At 40.5% G+C, this 14,793-nt stretch overlaps 1 protein-coding gene across 1 annotated transcript; it reads left to right on the top strand.

The window, feature by feature from the left end:
• Positions 1 to 724: 724 nt before the first annotated feature.
• Positions 725 to 14,590, top strand: LOC148350840 (non-selective voltage-gated ion channel VDAC2). The gene is made up of 9 exons (XM_088355779.1): positions 725 to 890; positions 1,342 to 1,412; positions 5,192 to 5,241; positions 7,089 to 7,241; positions 7,325 to 7,377; positions 7,446 to 7,667; positions 8,188 to 8,338; positions 8,414 to 8,471; positions 14,051 to 14,590. The coding sequence occupies exons 2-9, from the start codon at positions 1,346 to 1,348 to the stop codon at positions 14,140 to 14,142; spliced, it is 846 nt and encodes a 281-aa protein (XP_088211905.1). The 5' UTR covers positions 725 to 890; positions 1,342 to 1,345; the 3' UTR covers positions 14,143 to 14,590.
• Positions 14,591 to 14,793: the final 203 nt, after the last annotated feature.

Here is a 14,793-nt window from a genome sequence, read left to right as displayed (position 1 = left end):
TCCGTCCAGGCCAAAGTCGATTGTCCTCGGTCTGAACAAATCCACTGACACCAACAGCAGCAAAACACAGCCATCAAGCATATTCACAATTTTTTATATTTGACAATATGACGTGACGATATGACGTTTTAACATTTTTTCCTGACATTTCCAACATCAATTAACATATTAGTTATTTTCTTTTAACAGTAGTTAACCAGCGTGTAAAAGGCAATACTATTGTGCAAGGGCATAGCTCTGCCATCCCACCCTCCCAAGCAGCATTCTTCCAGTCCTCTGTGTGGGTCCTTTCCCTTCTGCGTGGGTCCTCTCCCTTCTGGGTTCCACAACCCAGGCCGTTGCTGCCGGGACTCCCACAGTGTAGCTCCGGCTCCCCCCTCCGGGTGGGTACAGACGAGTCTTCTTTATGGCTGCGTCCTAGGCCCGCCGCTCGCAGATTGTATGGTATCTGCAGCCATTTGGAGCACAGCCACGGGGGGGATCTGCCTGCACCTCCATACCAGCAGGTTTCTGGACCAATTTCTTGACCTACAAGCATTGGGGGGAAAACACGTTTACATGACAGTTCATGAATTTTTGCTTGTTGTTCAAATCAGTTATGGTTTTCAATAGAAGATTGTTACCACTAGAAGTCGCTATATAATACACAATGTCCCTTTTGAAGTAACTTGTCACTGTTTTCGTATATCCGGTAGCGGCATGCCTTAGATCGATTTCTCTCTCGGCCTTGCAGTTGCTCTTTGATGATAACGCGCACGCGCAGTACGTCTCCTTCACAGTGCCCGTCTGGTGACAGCGTAAAAAAGAAGCTAGCTGTCACTTGCCTCAGCATCCTCACTCCACCGGAACCACTAGGATTTTGCTGACTCCGCTGACCGTCTTTTGGATCGGTAAGTGGCACCTGCGAGGAAAAATCGACTTTTTTTTGACCACATAGTCACGCACGTTGCACATCCAATCTAACTTTGATCCCGTTTCTGGTCAAGGTTAGCCGTTCAGCTAGCACGTAAGGAGATTTAGCTAACGGTTGCAGGCATTGTGTAATGATGGCTCCCCTTCGCATGCATCGTTTAATCCCGTCTTTTAAAGCATCTCATTGCGTCCCACATGGGTTGACTTTGATAACATATATTTTGCATCACAAAATGGAGGCTCGTCCACGGGCTGGCTTGTCGAGAGACTAGCTGTCACTCTTACATCTTTTGTCCTTTTGTGTCCTTTGTCCAACGGTAAAGATGTTGCTGCATCAAGCATTTATTCACACGCACCGGGATTAGTGAGGAATCCTTCACATTTGCCCCCCTGTGGAAATGTTATTCAATGTTGCCCTTGACGTTGCAGGATCATGGCTGTGCCACCTTCCTACGCAGATCTGGGCAAAGCTGCCAAGGACATCTTTAGCAAAGGCTACGGTGAGTACAGTGACACTTTGACTTGGATGGGCTAGCAGGAGAACGAGAAGCATACATGACTGACTAAATTGTGTACAGGTTGACCTTAACAATCGTGTTATCCCAGATAAACTGCATCACTACTTTCTTTAAGTATTTGCACTGAGAGTGTTTAAAAATTAGTGACGGGCGATGAGGTTCATGTCTGGTGAGGTACAAAGAAATGAACATCTTATTCATCATTTGATTGTCGGAGCAAGAAAGCATTATATAAACACGGGATTGCTTAAAAAGTCTTAAAAATCATTGAGTTCATTCTTCTAAAAATAAGGCCTTAATTGGCATTCAAAGGTTTTAATCTGATTTTTGATAGTCTTGAAAATGTCAACACATTAATAGGATTTATATTTGTTTCAACTAGAACGATCTAGTAAATGTTCCGTGTTCTTTGGAACTAGTAGTTTTCTGCTCGTTTGACTGAGGATCCATAATTTACTGTGAACATCCTTGCAATTTATTGTTTTCCAATGTGTAAAACCTTGGTGAGTGCTATGTTTTTCACATGGTAAGTTTTCAACTGGACCAAAATGTATGTAAAATAATAAATCTAAATAAACAGTTGTTTGATATTGCCTCTAATTCATGTGGTGTTTTTGGTCTTATTTGTTTTATTCGTTTGAATTCAGTTTTTTGTGGACTTGGTTTTGTAATTTGATTTCAAAAGACATTAAACAAAAAGTCTTGAATTTAACTTTGCCTCAGCTGTAGGAACCCCAAAACTGTAGCATAGAAACATTAAATGGTCTTGATTTTTGAATTCGTCCATGGGTTGCTCATTTTAGAATAAAGACAACAATAGATAAGTAATGTAAATGGTCTGCATTTATATTGCGCTTTTCAAGTCAATGAAAACTTCCCAAAGCACTTTCCAATGTGCTTCACTTTTCCCTTTTACACACTATCTGGCGCCCGCTTTGAGACTGGGAGGTCGGTGGTTCGCGCCCCGGCCGAGTCATTCCTAAGACTTAAACAGTGGTCGGCGGCGCCCTCTGTTGGCTGCGGCTGCATCGGCTCGCTACAACGGGTCAGGTGCAATCGACATTTCGTTCTGTGTACATTGTTACACAGAATGACAATACAAGGAAATTATTATTATTATTATTATTATTATGAAAAACAAATCCATGCAATTAGAAAAAATACTAGCTGGTTTAACTTGCTATTAGCTTGATAATACTATCACTTAATTCTATTGTTATGGGCTATGGTGTGTGCCAAATTCAAATCTTTGATCTCCTTATTGCCCTCTGCTATAAGGCAAGACAATTGTATTTTGCACAGGCTCACACTATCACTTTGCCTCTGCAGTCTCTCAGCACCACCATTTATTACATACTGCTCCTTTTGAATCAAAAGTCAATAGATTGTTAATTCTTCGTTATAAAAAATGTCCCTGCAGCCATAAAGAAATTACGTTATGGTTTGATTGGCGTTAATAGTACCACTAATTTTATTGTTTGGAGATGTGCACCAAATCAGTCATTCTTCTCAACATGACTCTCTGCCATGAGGCAAGAGAATTGTGGGCCTCAGTCTGTATCTGCAGACAACCAGCACAAGAAGGAGTTGCATAAAAATTATATTAAGAATATTCACAATACAATGTGAAAATTCGACCATTTCGAAAAATTCAAAATTGTGGAGTTGAATGAGAAATGATTTTAAACTTGAATAAATATGACCATTTAATTATATTTGAATTTTATATTTCCATGATGATGGCAGTCTTATCTGCCTCCCCTGATTGCACAATCAATGTCTAAAACTCCTTTACTTCTCCTATTATTGCGCACGGGCCTGTGAGGATTCATGTTTTCCATTTATTCATGTGAAATATTTTTACCAGGACTGTGAGGCGCTGGTCATACTTCTTGCAGTTTCAATGACTTTGTTGCACCTTTTTGTACTCATCGGTCCATTTCTCAAGATACTTCCAGTGTTGCAAGATGTAGGTATGCTAGTTGTCCCTCATTTTTTAGCTGCAGATTCGGCCTGTACTCACACAACTGAAACAATTTGTGATTTTTAATCTTCGTCGTGAACAATGTTCATTAGGTTGTTACCAACAACTATATAGACAACTCTAATTCTTATTTTGTAAACAACAGCCCAAAAATTGAGCTTCATTTAAAGTGGGCAAAAATTATTATCTTAAATGAAAACAGTATTCTTTTATAAAAATGATTCCACTGAAATATTTTAAAGAAAGGAATTTTATGCAATACAATAAAATCAAATAGGTTGGTGAAGGAGGACAAACTTTTTTATCCCTCCGTGCGTTCAAATCATTATCCGAGTCGCGAGACGAAATGGGTAAAAACAAGCAGTGAAGGAGCTTTACAATACAACAATCGAACAAATAAAGGACCTTGAACTGAAAATTATATGCTTGTGAGTACAGACCGAGACGGTGATGGTTTCACAAGTGTACTTGTCCGACAATGATTTATATACAAAAGGGGCGGAAAGGTTAACTAGCTACTGCAGGGTTGGGCAAGCTTTTTAGTTGGGTAAAACCTTTTCCAGAAGGGCCAAGCCAAGAGGTAAAAATAATTCCTTAATTTTTTTGTATCTGATGATAGTCTTGAGTCTCAACATTACATGTGGAAGAAGTTCATTTGAGTTCACGAATAAATATACACACAGAAACATCCACACAAACATGTTATATTTCATTTTATATATCCATCCATCCATTTCCTGTGCCACTTATCCTTACTAGGGTTGCGGGAGTGCTAAAGCCTATCCCAGCTATCCTTTGGCAATGGGCTGAAAACAACCTGAATTGGTTTCTAGCCAGTCACAGGGCACACAGAGACAGATCATTCACTCGCTACTTCAGACTTACTCACAATTTGGAGCCACCAATTCACCTGCCTTGCATGTTTTTTGAATGTGGGAGAAAACTGGAGCGCCCGAAGGAAATCTATGCAGGCACGGGGAGAACATGCAAACTCCACACAGGAAGGCTGGTAGCCGGATTTAATCAAATGACCTCAGAAATGTGTCTCAGACGCGCTAACCACTCATCCGCCCCGCCGCCTCGTTTCCGGCTCTTGGCCAATAAGAATGCGGCTCTTTGCCTTATCATATTTTCTATAAAATGTGGCTCTTGGCCTCGTTTTCATGTTTATAAATATTTTGAAAAATCAAGTACATGATGAAAAATGGCAAGTACAGAAACATGTAGCCAGCTATGTGATTGTTAGACTTATTAGCAGATTAGCAGTAAACATTAAATGTTCTTGGGCAAGACACTGAATCCCTAATGCCCCCAATAAGCAGGTGGGCGCCTTGCATGGCTGACTCCCTATTGGTGTGTGTGTGTGAATGGGTAAGTGTGAAGCACATTGGAAAGTGCTTTGGAAGGTCTTCATTGACTTAAAAAGCGCTATATAAATGCAGACCATTTACCTTTTAATGAAAAACATAACTTTAAGGGGGGGTGGAGGCGCACACAAAGGGTAACTATGAACAAGAGTGGCACCAAAACAACCTTTTTTTTTAATTAATAGTACTTTATTAACCATTACCTACATCATAATTGTAGTTCTACTCTTTTTGTTTTGAGGGTGGGATTAAATAGCGTGGCTCCCAGGCTGCAGTTCTCTCACTTTTGAGCTACTGTACTGTGACACACTAAACAATTCACTAATGCTTTACTAACTCTTCCTTCTACATTGGGGGCAAGCGCTAACAACTTTTGAGTTACTGTTTTGTTTTCTGTTATTTAATCCCAGGCTTTGGTTTGGTGAAGTTAGACCTGAAGACCAAATCTCAAAGCGGCGTGGTAAGCTTCTCCTTCTTTACAATCCTCTTTCCTCTTCGTTTGTGACTCCGTCCACCGACGTGCATGATAAAGAGTGTTTGAGGTTCAATCTGATCTCTGTCCTTGTACCCCTTTGATACCCCCATCCCTATCCTCCCTTTCCTCGAATCTGCCCCCTCAACCACCACGGACACGTGGCATAGATGGTAAGACAACCGTGAGACCTTCGTCATCATTTTCGTCTTTGTCGTCGTCATTGAATCTTGATTATTTTTCTTCGCTCGTCATCATTTGGGATCTGAGTTTGTTTTTCCTCACTTTGTGGCTACTGTTTCATCTTTTTTTTGTCTACCCCAAATAAATAAATAACAGTAGATTATTTGTATTTGGAAACCAAATTTCAGGTCAAATCCAAATCATTCAATGACCAGTACATAAATGATCATGTATACAGCGGGGCTTATGCCTGAGTGACATGGCCCAAAATAAAATCTTGATTTTCTCCCGTCATTCTAGGCAATTACGATTGTAATCAACTTCAGCCAATACTAATAACTAAATTAAAAATTATAAATAAAAAAAAAGTAAAAAGAGTTCAAACAATAACTGACTTTTAATTCAGTTTTAACTTAACCCTAAAGTAGTTTTTGCAAAATAACCAAAATACTATGAAAACACTCCTATAAACCGCTCTCCCATAATTGTTCCTTTTTTGCAAAAAGATCCTTATTAGAAGCAACATCTTTAAAGGGACCGTGTTTGTTATTTGACCATTCGATGTAGTGCAGCCGAAAACGAGTGCTAAAAAGCACAAGGAAGAAGAAGAGACTCAAAGTGAACAAACTGCACCATTTTTATTCTCGTTTTGTTTTACTAAGCGTTTTTGAAAGTTTTTGGGGAGGGGTACCCGTAGCAGCAAGATGCCAGACAATTATGTCAGCTCCCTCTAGGTAAGGTTTATGTTATGTAAAACAAATGGAATTGACTTGTTTAAAAAAAAAAATGCACGTCCTCACGATAAATGTAGTTTTGCTTATTATTTGTAGCCTTATTGTTTTTTTTCCTCCTAAGTTGTTTTTAACCACTAGGAGGCGCTAAATAATACACACTGTCCCGTTAATTCCTTTGTTGCTTCCCTTGAATACCTCAGGATTTATAAAATTTTGAAATGTGAATTTCAAAACGGTCAATTAACCCAATTGTTTCAATTATGAAAAATTGGATGATTTTTACTCATTGTAAAACAGCAGGTACTGACCGTAATAGCGAGTATGATATCTGAAAATAATATAAAGCTAATATTAAAGAAACATCATGTATTATTTTGTGCCTCTAGTGGTAAAAAAAACAACGTAATTCATTAAAAGAAAAACAGTAGAGATGTAAACAATAAAGATGCATTTTTTTAAGTATCAATTTTACATAAGAGCGAGCTGACAACTGTGAGCCATCTTGCTGCTAAGGGTACCTTAAAGCACCAAAAACCTTGTGATAGGCCGGGCTAAAAAAGTAGTAGAAAATTGGTGCAGTTTGGTCACTTTGATTCTCCATAGTTTGTATTAAAACATGGGGTTAAAACCCTGAGTCGGTCTTTCAATTAACTAAGAAATGATTACAACGAAAAAATAAAGAGACAGCAGTAAAATTAATAATGAACCCTCTTAGCCTTATTGTCTTTTGTTTTACACATTTTGTGGATATTTTAATCCATGCATTGGTAATAAACTAATGAACATTAATTCACCTTAGTAGAAAGTATGCATGTTTCCATCATATCACCATTGTGTAACACGATATTGTCGCAACGAATTTCCCAAGAGAGCCAGCTAAATGATATTTCTGGTTTGTGTGTGTTTGCGTGAAACCAGGAGTTCAACACGTCTGGGTCGAGCAACACGGACTCGGGCAAAGCGTCGGGCAGCCTGGAAACGAAATACAAAATGAAGGAGTTGGGCCTTAGCGTCAACCAGAAGTGGAACACGGACAACACTTTGGCTACCGAGGTCACGCTGGAGGATCAGGTCTGTGCCGCTTGCAGCGTGTGCACACCCAAAAGGTACAATTTCCATAAAAACGATGTGGCTGTGCTTGTGTTTGCCTTCAGCTGGCTGAAGGCCTGAAGGTGGCGTTGGACACGTCTTTTGTGCCAAACACTGGGTAAGACGTCACGATCGTTTGTTTCGTGAACAAGAGTGTAAAAATTGACCGTGGTTTTTCCTTTGCAGCAAGAAGAGCGGGAAGCTGAAGACCGGCTACAAGCGCGATTACGTCAATCTGGGCTGCGATGTGGATTTTGAGGGCCCCGTGGTCCACGCCGCCGCCGTCCTGGGCTACGAAGGCTGGCTGGCTGGCTACCAGATGGCTTTCGACACCGCCAAGTCCAAACTGGCGCAGAACAATTTTGCTTTGGGCTACAAGGCCGGAGACTTTCAGCTGCACACCAACGTGTGAGTTTGCGAAACGCGAACGTGTAGCGAGCCGGAACACACTAGGTAGGAGGAATGCGGGGTAGGCAGGAGTACTGCAGAGTGACGTCATGCTCGTCTTCGCGAGGTTTTTTTTCTTCTATTTGTTTGTCTGGCATAAAAATGGTGAAAGTAAGAAAAGGGTGTCTTTGAGAACAGTCCAAACGCTAACCGAAACCCCAAGAAAGATGAAAAAGTTCTGTATAGCTCCTTAAATATATTTCGTCTTTAACTATTGATGGAAATGCTACAATGTTCAAATACTTATAATGCTAATGAATTGGATGCATCTATGGACTTACTCCGAGACTGAAATATCCAACTGCATTTGAACGTTGTAATTTTGACATGGATTTCTGAAACCAAAACTTATACATGTTATTACTATGATGCTTCTATGTTATTACAGGTTATTGTTTGGGTTGGCCCGAAAATAGGCTGAGTCAATCACAGAAGTTATTTTATCCAAAACTGACTTGAATTTTTGTGCTGTGCGCTCCAGTAACGACGGGACAGAGTTTGGCGGCTCCATCTATCAAAAAGTCAACGAAACGCTGGAGACGGCCATCACTTTGGCCTGGACGGCCGGCAGCAACAACACTCGCTTCGGCATTGCCGGCAAGTACCAAGTGGATGCTGACACGTCCGTTTCTGTAAGTCTCAACACGCACATGGGCACGTGAGTCCAGTCTATTATTCTTAGGGTGTTTCTCTGACTATACAAACAGGCTAAAGTCAACAACGCAAGTCTCATTGGCATCGGATACACTCAGAGCCTGCGGCCAGGTAAGTGGACTGACAACTGAACAAAAAAGACCCCATCAATCCAGTGGTTCCCAAACCTAAGATTCTGGTTGGCTGACAAGGGTTTCATTTGTTCCGCCAGAGTCTCAAAACCTTGTAGAATTTAAGAATACAATTATTGCGAAGTCACACAAAATAACTTTTAGATTTCACATGATATACAGTAACTGATTGCAAACTCCATGGTGTGTATTTGTGCTACATATCTCTTGTCAGTCAGAAGGAATCTTGGTCAGTCAGCCCCTAAAGGGAACCCTTTCTGTTTGTCCCGCCCCGCCTGGACCGTGATTAGACGACTGGGTAGATTGTGAAACTAACAAGCGCCGCATTTTCCCCAAGTTAAACATTTATCAACTCTTGGTGCCCGGAAAAAAAATGTCTAGCGCCAAGCATGCTGTGCAGAAAACCGGCCTGGCGCCTTGTCTGATCAGGGGATGGTGTCATTTTGGCCTGTGCAGTCATTCTGTGATTAAGGGCTTTACAAATAAATGTGACTTGTCACACTGCCAGCACTTTCAACAGAGCATAAACCGTTATTATCTGTAGCTCATAAAATGCCCGTTACAATAACCTCCTGTAAACCATTGAAGAAAAACCGGCATACCAACAATCACAAAAGCAGCGGTACAGGTATTTAATACTGAGATTTACCAAATCATCGATTTTAATATTATAACTACATGTAAAACTTGCATATATGATTTGGCTTGTTAACTTACTGATAAAATTCCTTAAAATAGTATAACATCAACATTGAAGTAGTAGTTATTTGTTGTCATATTGGATGCCAAGCAGATTTTTCTGTCTTGTTAAAATGCTTCTTAGGTGTGACTTATTTGCTGTGTCATTTTATATCTAGTGTATTTATGTTGTAATAGTTTTACAACGACACACATTCATAATTGATCTAGCTTTTTGATTTGGCTCTAAAAATGCACAAGATCGATGCATTTGAATTTAAAATATACAAAAAAAAAAAGATTTCTGGGGGACCATGCCCCTGGATTCCCTTAGACCAGGTGTCAGGAACTTTTTTGACCCAAAAAGCCATAAAAAAAGCCACCCCATGTATTTTTAGACATAATTCAACAAAACCACCAAACCTGCTCTCTAGACAAAAGCTAATTCTTCAGCACATTTTATTTTACTGTGTGACATTTGACAATCTAATGGTAAAAATCTATCAAATGATAACAATGCCAGAGCCTGTGTCCCATATTAATAGAAATATATATATATATATATATATATATATATATATATATATATATATATATATATATATATATATATATATATCATCTCATCAGCTGTACCGCTTATCCTCATTAGGGTCACGGGGGGGGCGCTGGAGCCCATCTCAGCCATCTCCGGGCAGTGGGCTGGGGACACCCTGAACTGGTTGCCTGCCAATCGCAGGGCACACGGGGACAGACAACTCACTCGCTCATTCACACCTAGGGACAATTTGGACCGGCCAATTCACCTGAAATGCATGTTTTTAGAATGTGGGAGGAAACCGGAGTGCCCGGAGGAAACCAACGCAAGCACGGGGAGAGCATACAAACTCCGCACAGGAAGTCTGGAGCTGGATTTGAACCCACCCAGGAGGTTCCCATGACATGAACTGTGCCGCACATGCGCTAACCACTGCGCCGCCGTGCTGCATATATATATATATATATATATATATATACACACCACTTAAAATTTGTCTCCCTTCTGCAGTTCCTGAAGAGTGTTGAGCCTCCTTTTGATCGTCATTTTTGTCATCAACAATGCTTTCAAAACAAGGTGCGAGCACAGTTCTTTTGTAAAAATGTCACAAAATACTGCAAACAAGGATACCAACGTACTCACCTTCAGTGCAGACAGCGCTGGTCAAGGAGGAAAAGGAGTGCATGCACACTGTGTATAGAACTGGCCATTCCTACCGCTCACCCAATCAAATTGTTCTTAGTGGGTATTTAAAGTTTGTTACGTGGCCTTTCATCACAATGTGTCTCAACAATGAACATGGATCGTTTGATGAGCTTCAATATAAAGGATTATATAGCGAGCCAAAACGGGGTCTGTTGGTGTGACACCTTGACTTTAAACGATAGTTAACTTCTGTCCTATATATACTAGACCAGGGTTAGAGGTAAGATTTATGGCCCGAGCCCGAACCCGAACCCGAACCCGAGGCAATTTCGGGCCGGGTCGGGCCCTGAAATGTCAGTCATACGGTCGGGTCGGGTCGGGTTCGGTCCTGCTTTTTTTTTTTTTTTTTTTTTTTTTTTTTTTTTTTTTTTTTTTTAAATTAATTAATAATGTGTTAAATGTTCATTAAAATATATACTTAAACTATGTATGGATACTAGACCAAGGAATACTTGTTATAAAATAAATAATTTGGATAAAACGGAGAAGGAGCTGTAATCGCTATTTTTCCGACTCCTATGGAAATTCCTCCCCCCTCCGATTTTAGATGAAAAAAACAACAATTTGTTTACACCGCGGGATCCAATGCAACCAGGGTTTCATTCACAATAAAAAAGACATTACATACGGATATTATAGTAAATCAAATAAATATTATTTGTGTACAATTAGTTGTGATTGCGGAAATCATAGCGTACAGTGACGTTGGTGACTTTTCCATCCGCGTTAAAAAACGCATTTTGTAAAATACGATCGCGCTTTATTGTTTAAATAAACGCGATCTCCCATTGATTATAATTAGCTCGCTTTATTTTGTTTTAAAGCGTATTATATAGAATACGATCGCTTTTGTCGGAAGCGTACATTGACGTTGGTGAGATTTTCATCCGCGTTAAAAAACGCAATTTGTAGAATACGATCGCGCTTTATTGTTTAAATAAACGCGTTATATAGACTAGGATCTCCCAATGATTATAATTAGCTCGCTTTATTGTTTTAATAAGCGTTTTATATAGAATACGATCAGGGGGGGGGGCTAATTTGCATAGGAGTCGGAAAAGGGGACAACATGTCAACACCCCCTCAATGAAAGTGCTGCGCTAAAATCTTAAAGGCGTACTACTACTCCTGCTGTGGATTATGGCCCAATGATCAAGTCGTCAAAATGACGGACGCCTTTAAATGTTTTCGCTACCTCAAAAAAAAAAAAAAACCGTCAATGACAGATTGCAGTGCAGACACAGAAATATAAAAGATGTAAATGTTTATACAGTTTTATTTAACTTAGGCCTAGATGCTGTAACAAAAGGCAGAGTTTAATTTGTTATCATAAATCACCCCTCCTTATAAATAAAATATGTAATTTCGGGCCCCCTCGGGCCGGGCCAGCAAATCCAGTTAATTAGTCGGGCCGGGTCCGGGTCGGGTTTAATACCCCTCGGGCCTGCGTCGGGCTCGGGTGCTTTTTTTGGGCCCGATCTTACCTCTAACCAGGGTTAACCAACCTCTTTGAAGCCGAGAGCTACTTTTTGTTATTAATTAGTGCAAAGGGCACCCAGTTTGATTTGCATTTGTAAAATAACAAAATATTTCACCAAGGACTACTTTTGAAGGTGCGCATTATAGGATGGAAAGTTTGGCAAAAATGTAACAGTCTGATTTCAAAAGAGCTATTCAGTTATTACAAATAATTGAGCACGTGTAAAAAGAATGATCATGTTAGAAAAACATACTGCAGAACAAATTAAGTATTTACGATTCTGGTTTAGAACTGATAGAAATTTTAGGAATTACAGTGCGGGGCAGCAGCACGGCGGCGCAGTGGTTAGGGCGTGTGCGGCACAGTTCTGAGGTCGTGGGAACCTCCTGAGTGGGTTCAAATCCAGCTCCCGGCCTTACTGTGCGGAGTTTGTATGTTCTCCACGCACTTGCGTGGGTTTCCTCCGGGCACTCCGGTTTCCTCCCACATTCCAAAGACATGCATTTCAGGGGAATTGGCCGGTCCAAATTGTCCCTAGGTATGACTGAGCGAGTGAGTAGACTGTCCCAATGTGCCCTGCAATTGGCTGGCATCCAGTCCAGGGTGTCCCCTGCCCACTGCCCGATGATTGCTGGGATGGGCTCCAGCATCCCCGCGACCCTACTGAGGATAAGCGGTGCAGCTAATGAGATGAGATGAGACGAGACAGTGCGGGGCAATAGAGCGCTCGTCTTGGGATCAAGAGATCGCAGGTTCGATTCCCGGCTCCTCCGTGTTATATGTCGAAGTGTCTTTGGGCAAGACACTAAATCCCTAATGTCCCCAATAAGCAGGTAGGCGCCTTGCATGGCTGCATGGCCGCGATTGGTGTGTGAGTGTGTGTGTGAATGGGTAAGTGTTAATCACATTGTAAAGTCCTTTGGGAGGTCTTAATTGACTTGTAAAGATGCAGACCATTTACCAGGTTAATTGTTGGAAGTAGGCTTAAATAGACTCAGTCCACTAAAAGAAACCACTAACACAGGGGTCGGGAACCTTTTTTGCTGAAAGAGCCAAAAAACCCCAAATTTTAAAATCTAATCCTAGGAGAGCCATATGTATATTTTAATACCAAAAACAGCTAAATGGAAGAGGAAAATCAACGAGTTTATAGTATAATAAGACAGAATTTATTTTGAACAACATTGTAAGTTAATAACAAAAACTAACAATTATTTATAATTATAACAATCAACTGGTCTGCAGGCGAAGTGTCTCTTTATATTTGACCGTTTCATCGAGGAAATTTTATCATTGCATATAAGACACACTGCACAACCTGCTCTTTCAATAAAGGCAAATTGCTCTGTCCATTCCTGCTGAAACGTAAGGTAATCTTCATCTTTTTTCCTTTTCGTCATCTTCTTGATTAGAAGGGTTCACTCTGCATAAAAAAGCTAACCAAAAACGAGGACATATTACTTCTTTGCTTCAAAATGACTTGTGCAGATTGTTGTAAATTATCCATTAAAATTAGACTTTCCGGGTAGCGGACCCTCCCGCTTACCGGAGAACAGATTGGCTCTTAGCTGCGTGCCTGAACGAAAAGTTGCAGGTGAAAATATATATAAATTAAAATGTGTGTATTTATTTGTTTTTTTTTTTACATGTTTTTTTCTGACTTTATTATTATTATTATTTATTTTGCTAAAGTAACATTATTAGTAAAATTATTGATTGATTTGTTTCGTTCAGAAATTTTCAGAGAGCCAGATGCCGTCATCAAAAGAGCCATATATGGCTCCCGAGCCATAGGTTCCTGACCCCTGCACTAACATAATGATTTTACCAGAAAATCGCAGTAAACCAACACTGGTGAGCTATTTTCAGGACAGATCTGCGGGCACCACAGTTGCACCAAGTTGGAGACCCCTGGACAAGACTGAACCATTTGGTCAGTCTGTAGAGTTTTGGCTTCAGACGCAACAATACAACCAAGTTAATGCGCAAAATTTAATCTCTGAGCCAATTATACTCTTGACAAAAGCCATATATGGCTCACGAGCTATAGGTTCCCAACCACCAAGGTCTCACAAAATAGCATGGGAAACCCTGGAATTCAGCTTGAATTTCCACCCAAAACATCTTCAAACCTTGCTAACGTTCTCTTCCCTGGCAGGTGTCAAGGTTACTCTTTCCGCGCTCATTGATGGGAAGAACTTCAACGCCGGGGGTCACAAAGTAGGCATGGGCTTTGAGCTAGAAGCGTAGAAGAAGAAACCGAAGAAGAGGAAAAAAGAGCACCATCACGTAGCACCCCATCTCCCCCCCCCCCCATATCCAATCAATCACACGCAAGCATGTCTGAAATGAATGTTTTGTGTTGCGGTGCTGCTTGCTCCTCGCGGAGGATAATGACTGACTGTCTGACTGACTGTGTGTTATGTACGTTTTATCACTTCCCGTGGAGGGTTGCCGTGACGACCAGACAAGGGACAAAGTTTGAAAACAATGAATTATCTGGTGACTACCGTTTAGCCTAGCTTGCCTTTCTACCGGCTTGTTTTTATGTCCTGTAATGACGGCTTCGTTCCACAAAAACTTTCCACTGTCCTCAAAGTTTTTTTTTTTGTGTGTGTGTATTGTCGTCATTGTCACATAGACCACATTTTCCATCTCAACTAGGGAAATTATATGATTAAATTTATTTAAACCTAAAGTGGTATTTGGTGTTCTTCTTTAACTGGTTCTGCCTTTTCAATACGAATCATTTTAAGCACCTTCTGTACTTTTTTTGAGGGTGGGGGAGAACACGATTCTATATTTAAGGTGTCTTGCGAAAGTATTCTGCACAGTTAAACTTTTAAACCTTTTGCCACATTTCCGACTTAAAACATAAAGATTAATATTGAAGGATTTTAT

The sequence above is a fragment of the Urocampus carinirostris genome, chromosome 16 (genome assembly GCF_059441175.1).
Source record: "Urocampus carinirostris isolate Australia breed hairy pipefish chromosome 16, RoL_Ucar_1.0, whole genome shotgun sequence".
In the NCBI taxonomy this organism is placed as follows: Eukaryota; Metazoa; Chordata; class Actinopteri; order Syngnathiformes; family Syngnathidae; genus Urocampus; species Urocampus carinirostris.
The sequence above is the reverse complement of the archived record's forward strand: the minus strand, read 5'-3'. Positions and strand labels throughout refer to the sequence as shown.

Bases quoted from the DNA above. Each gene is read 5' to 3' on its own strand.
- LOC148350840 (XM_088355779.1), top strand. From the start codon at position 1,346: ATGGCTGTGCCACCTTCCTACGCAGATCTGGGCAAAGCTGCCAAGGAC. The intron at 7,242-7,324 runs GTCTGTGCCGCT...GTTTGCCTTCAG, and splicing joins AGGTCACGCTGGAGGATCAG to CTGGCTGAAGGCCTGAAGGT. The intron at 8,339-8,413 runs GTAAGTCTCAAC...CTATACAAACAG, and splicing joins ATGCTGACACGTCCGTTTCT to GCTAAAGTCAACAACGCAAG.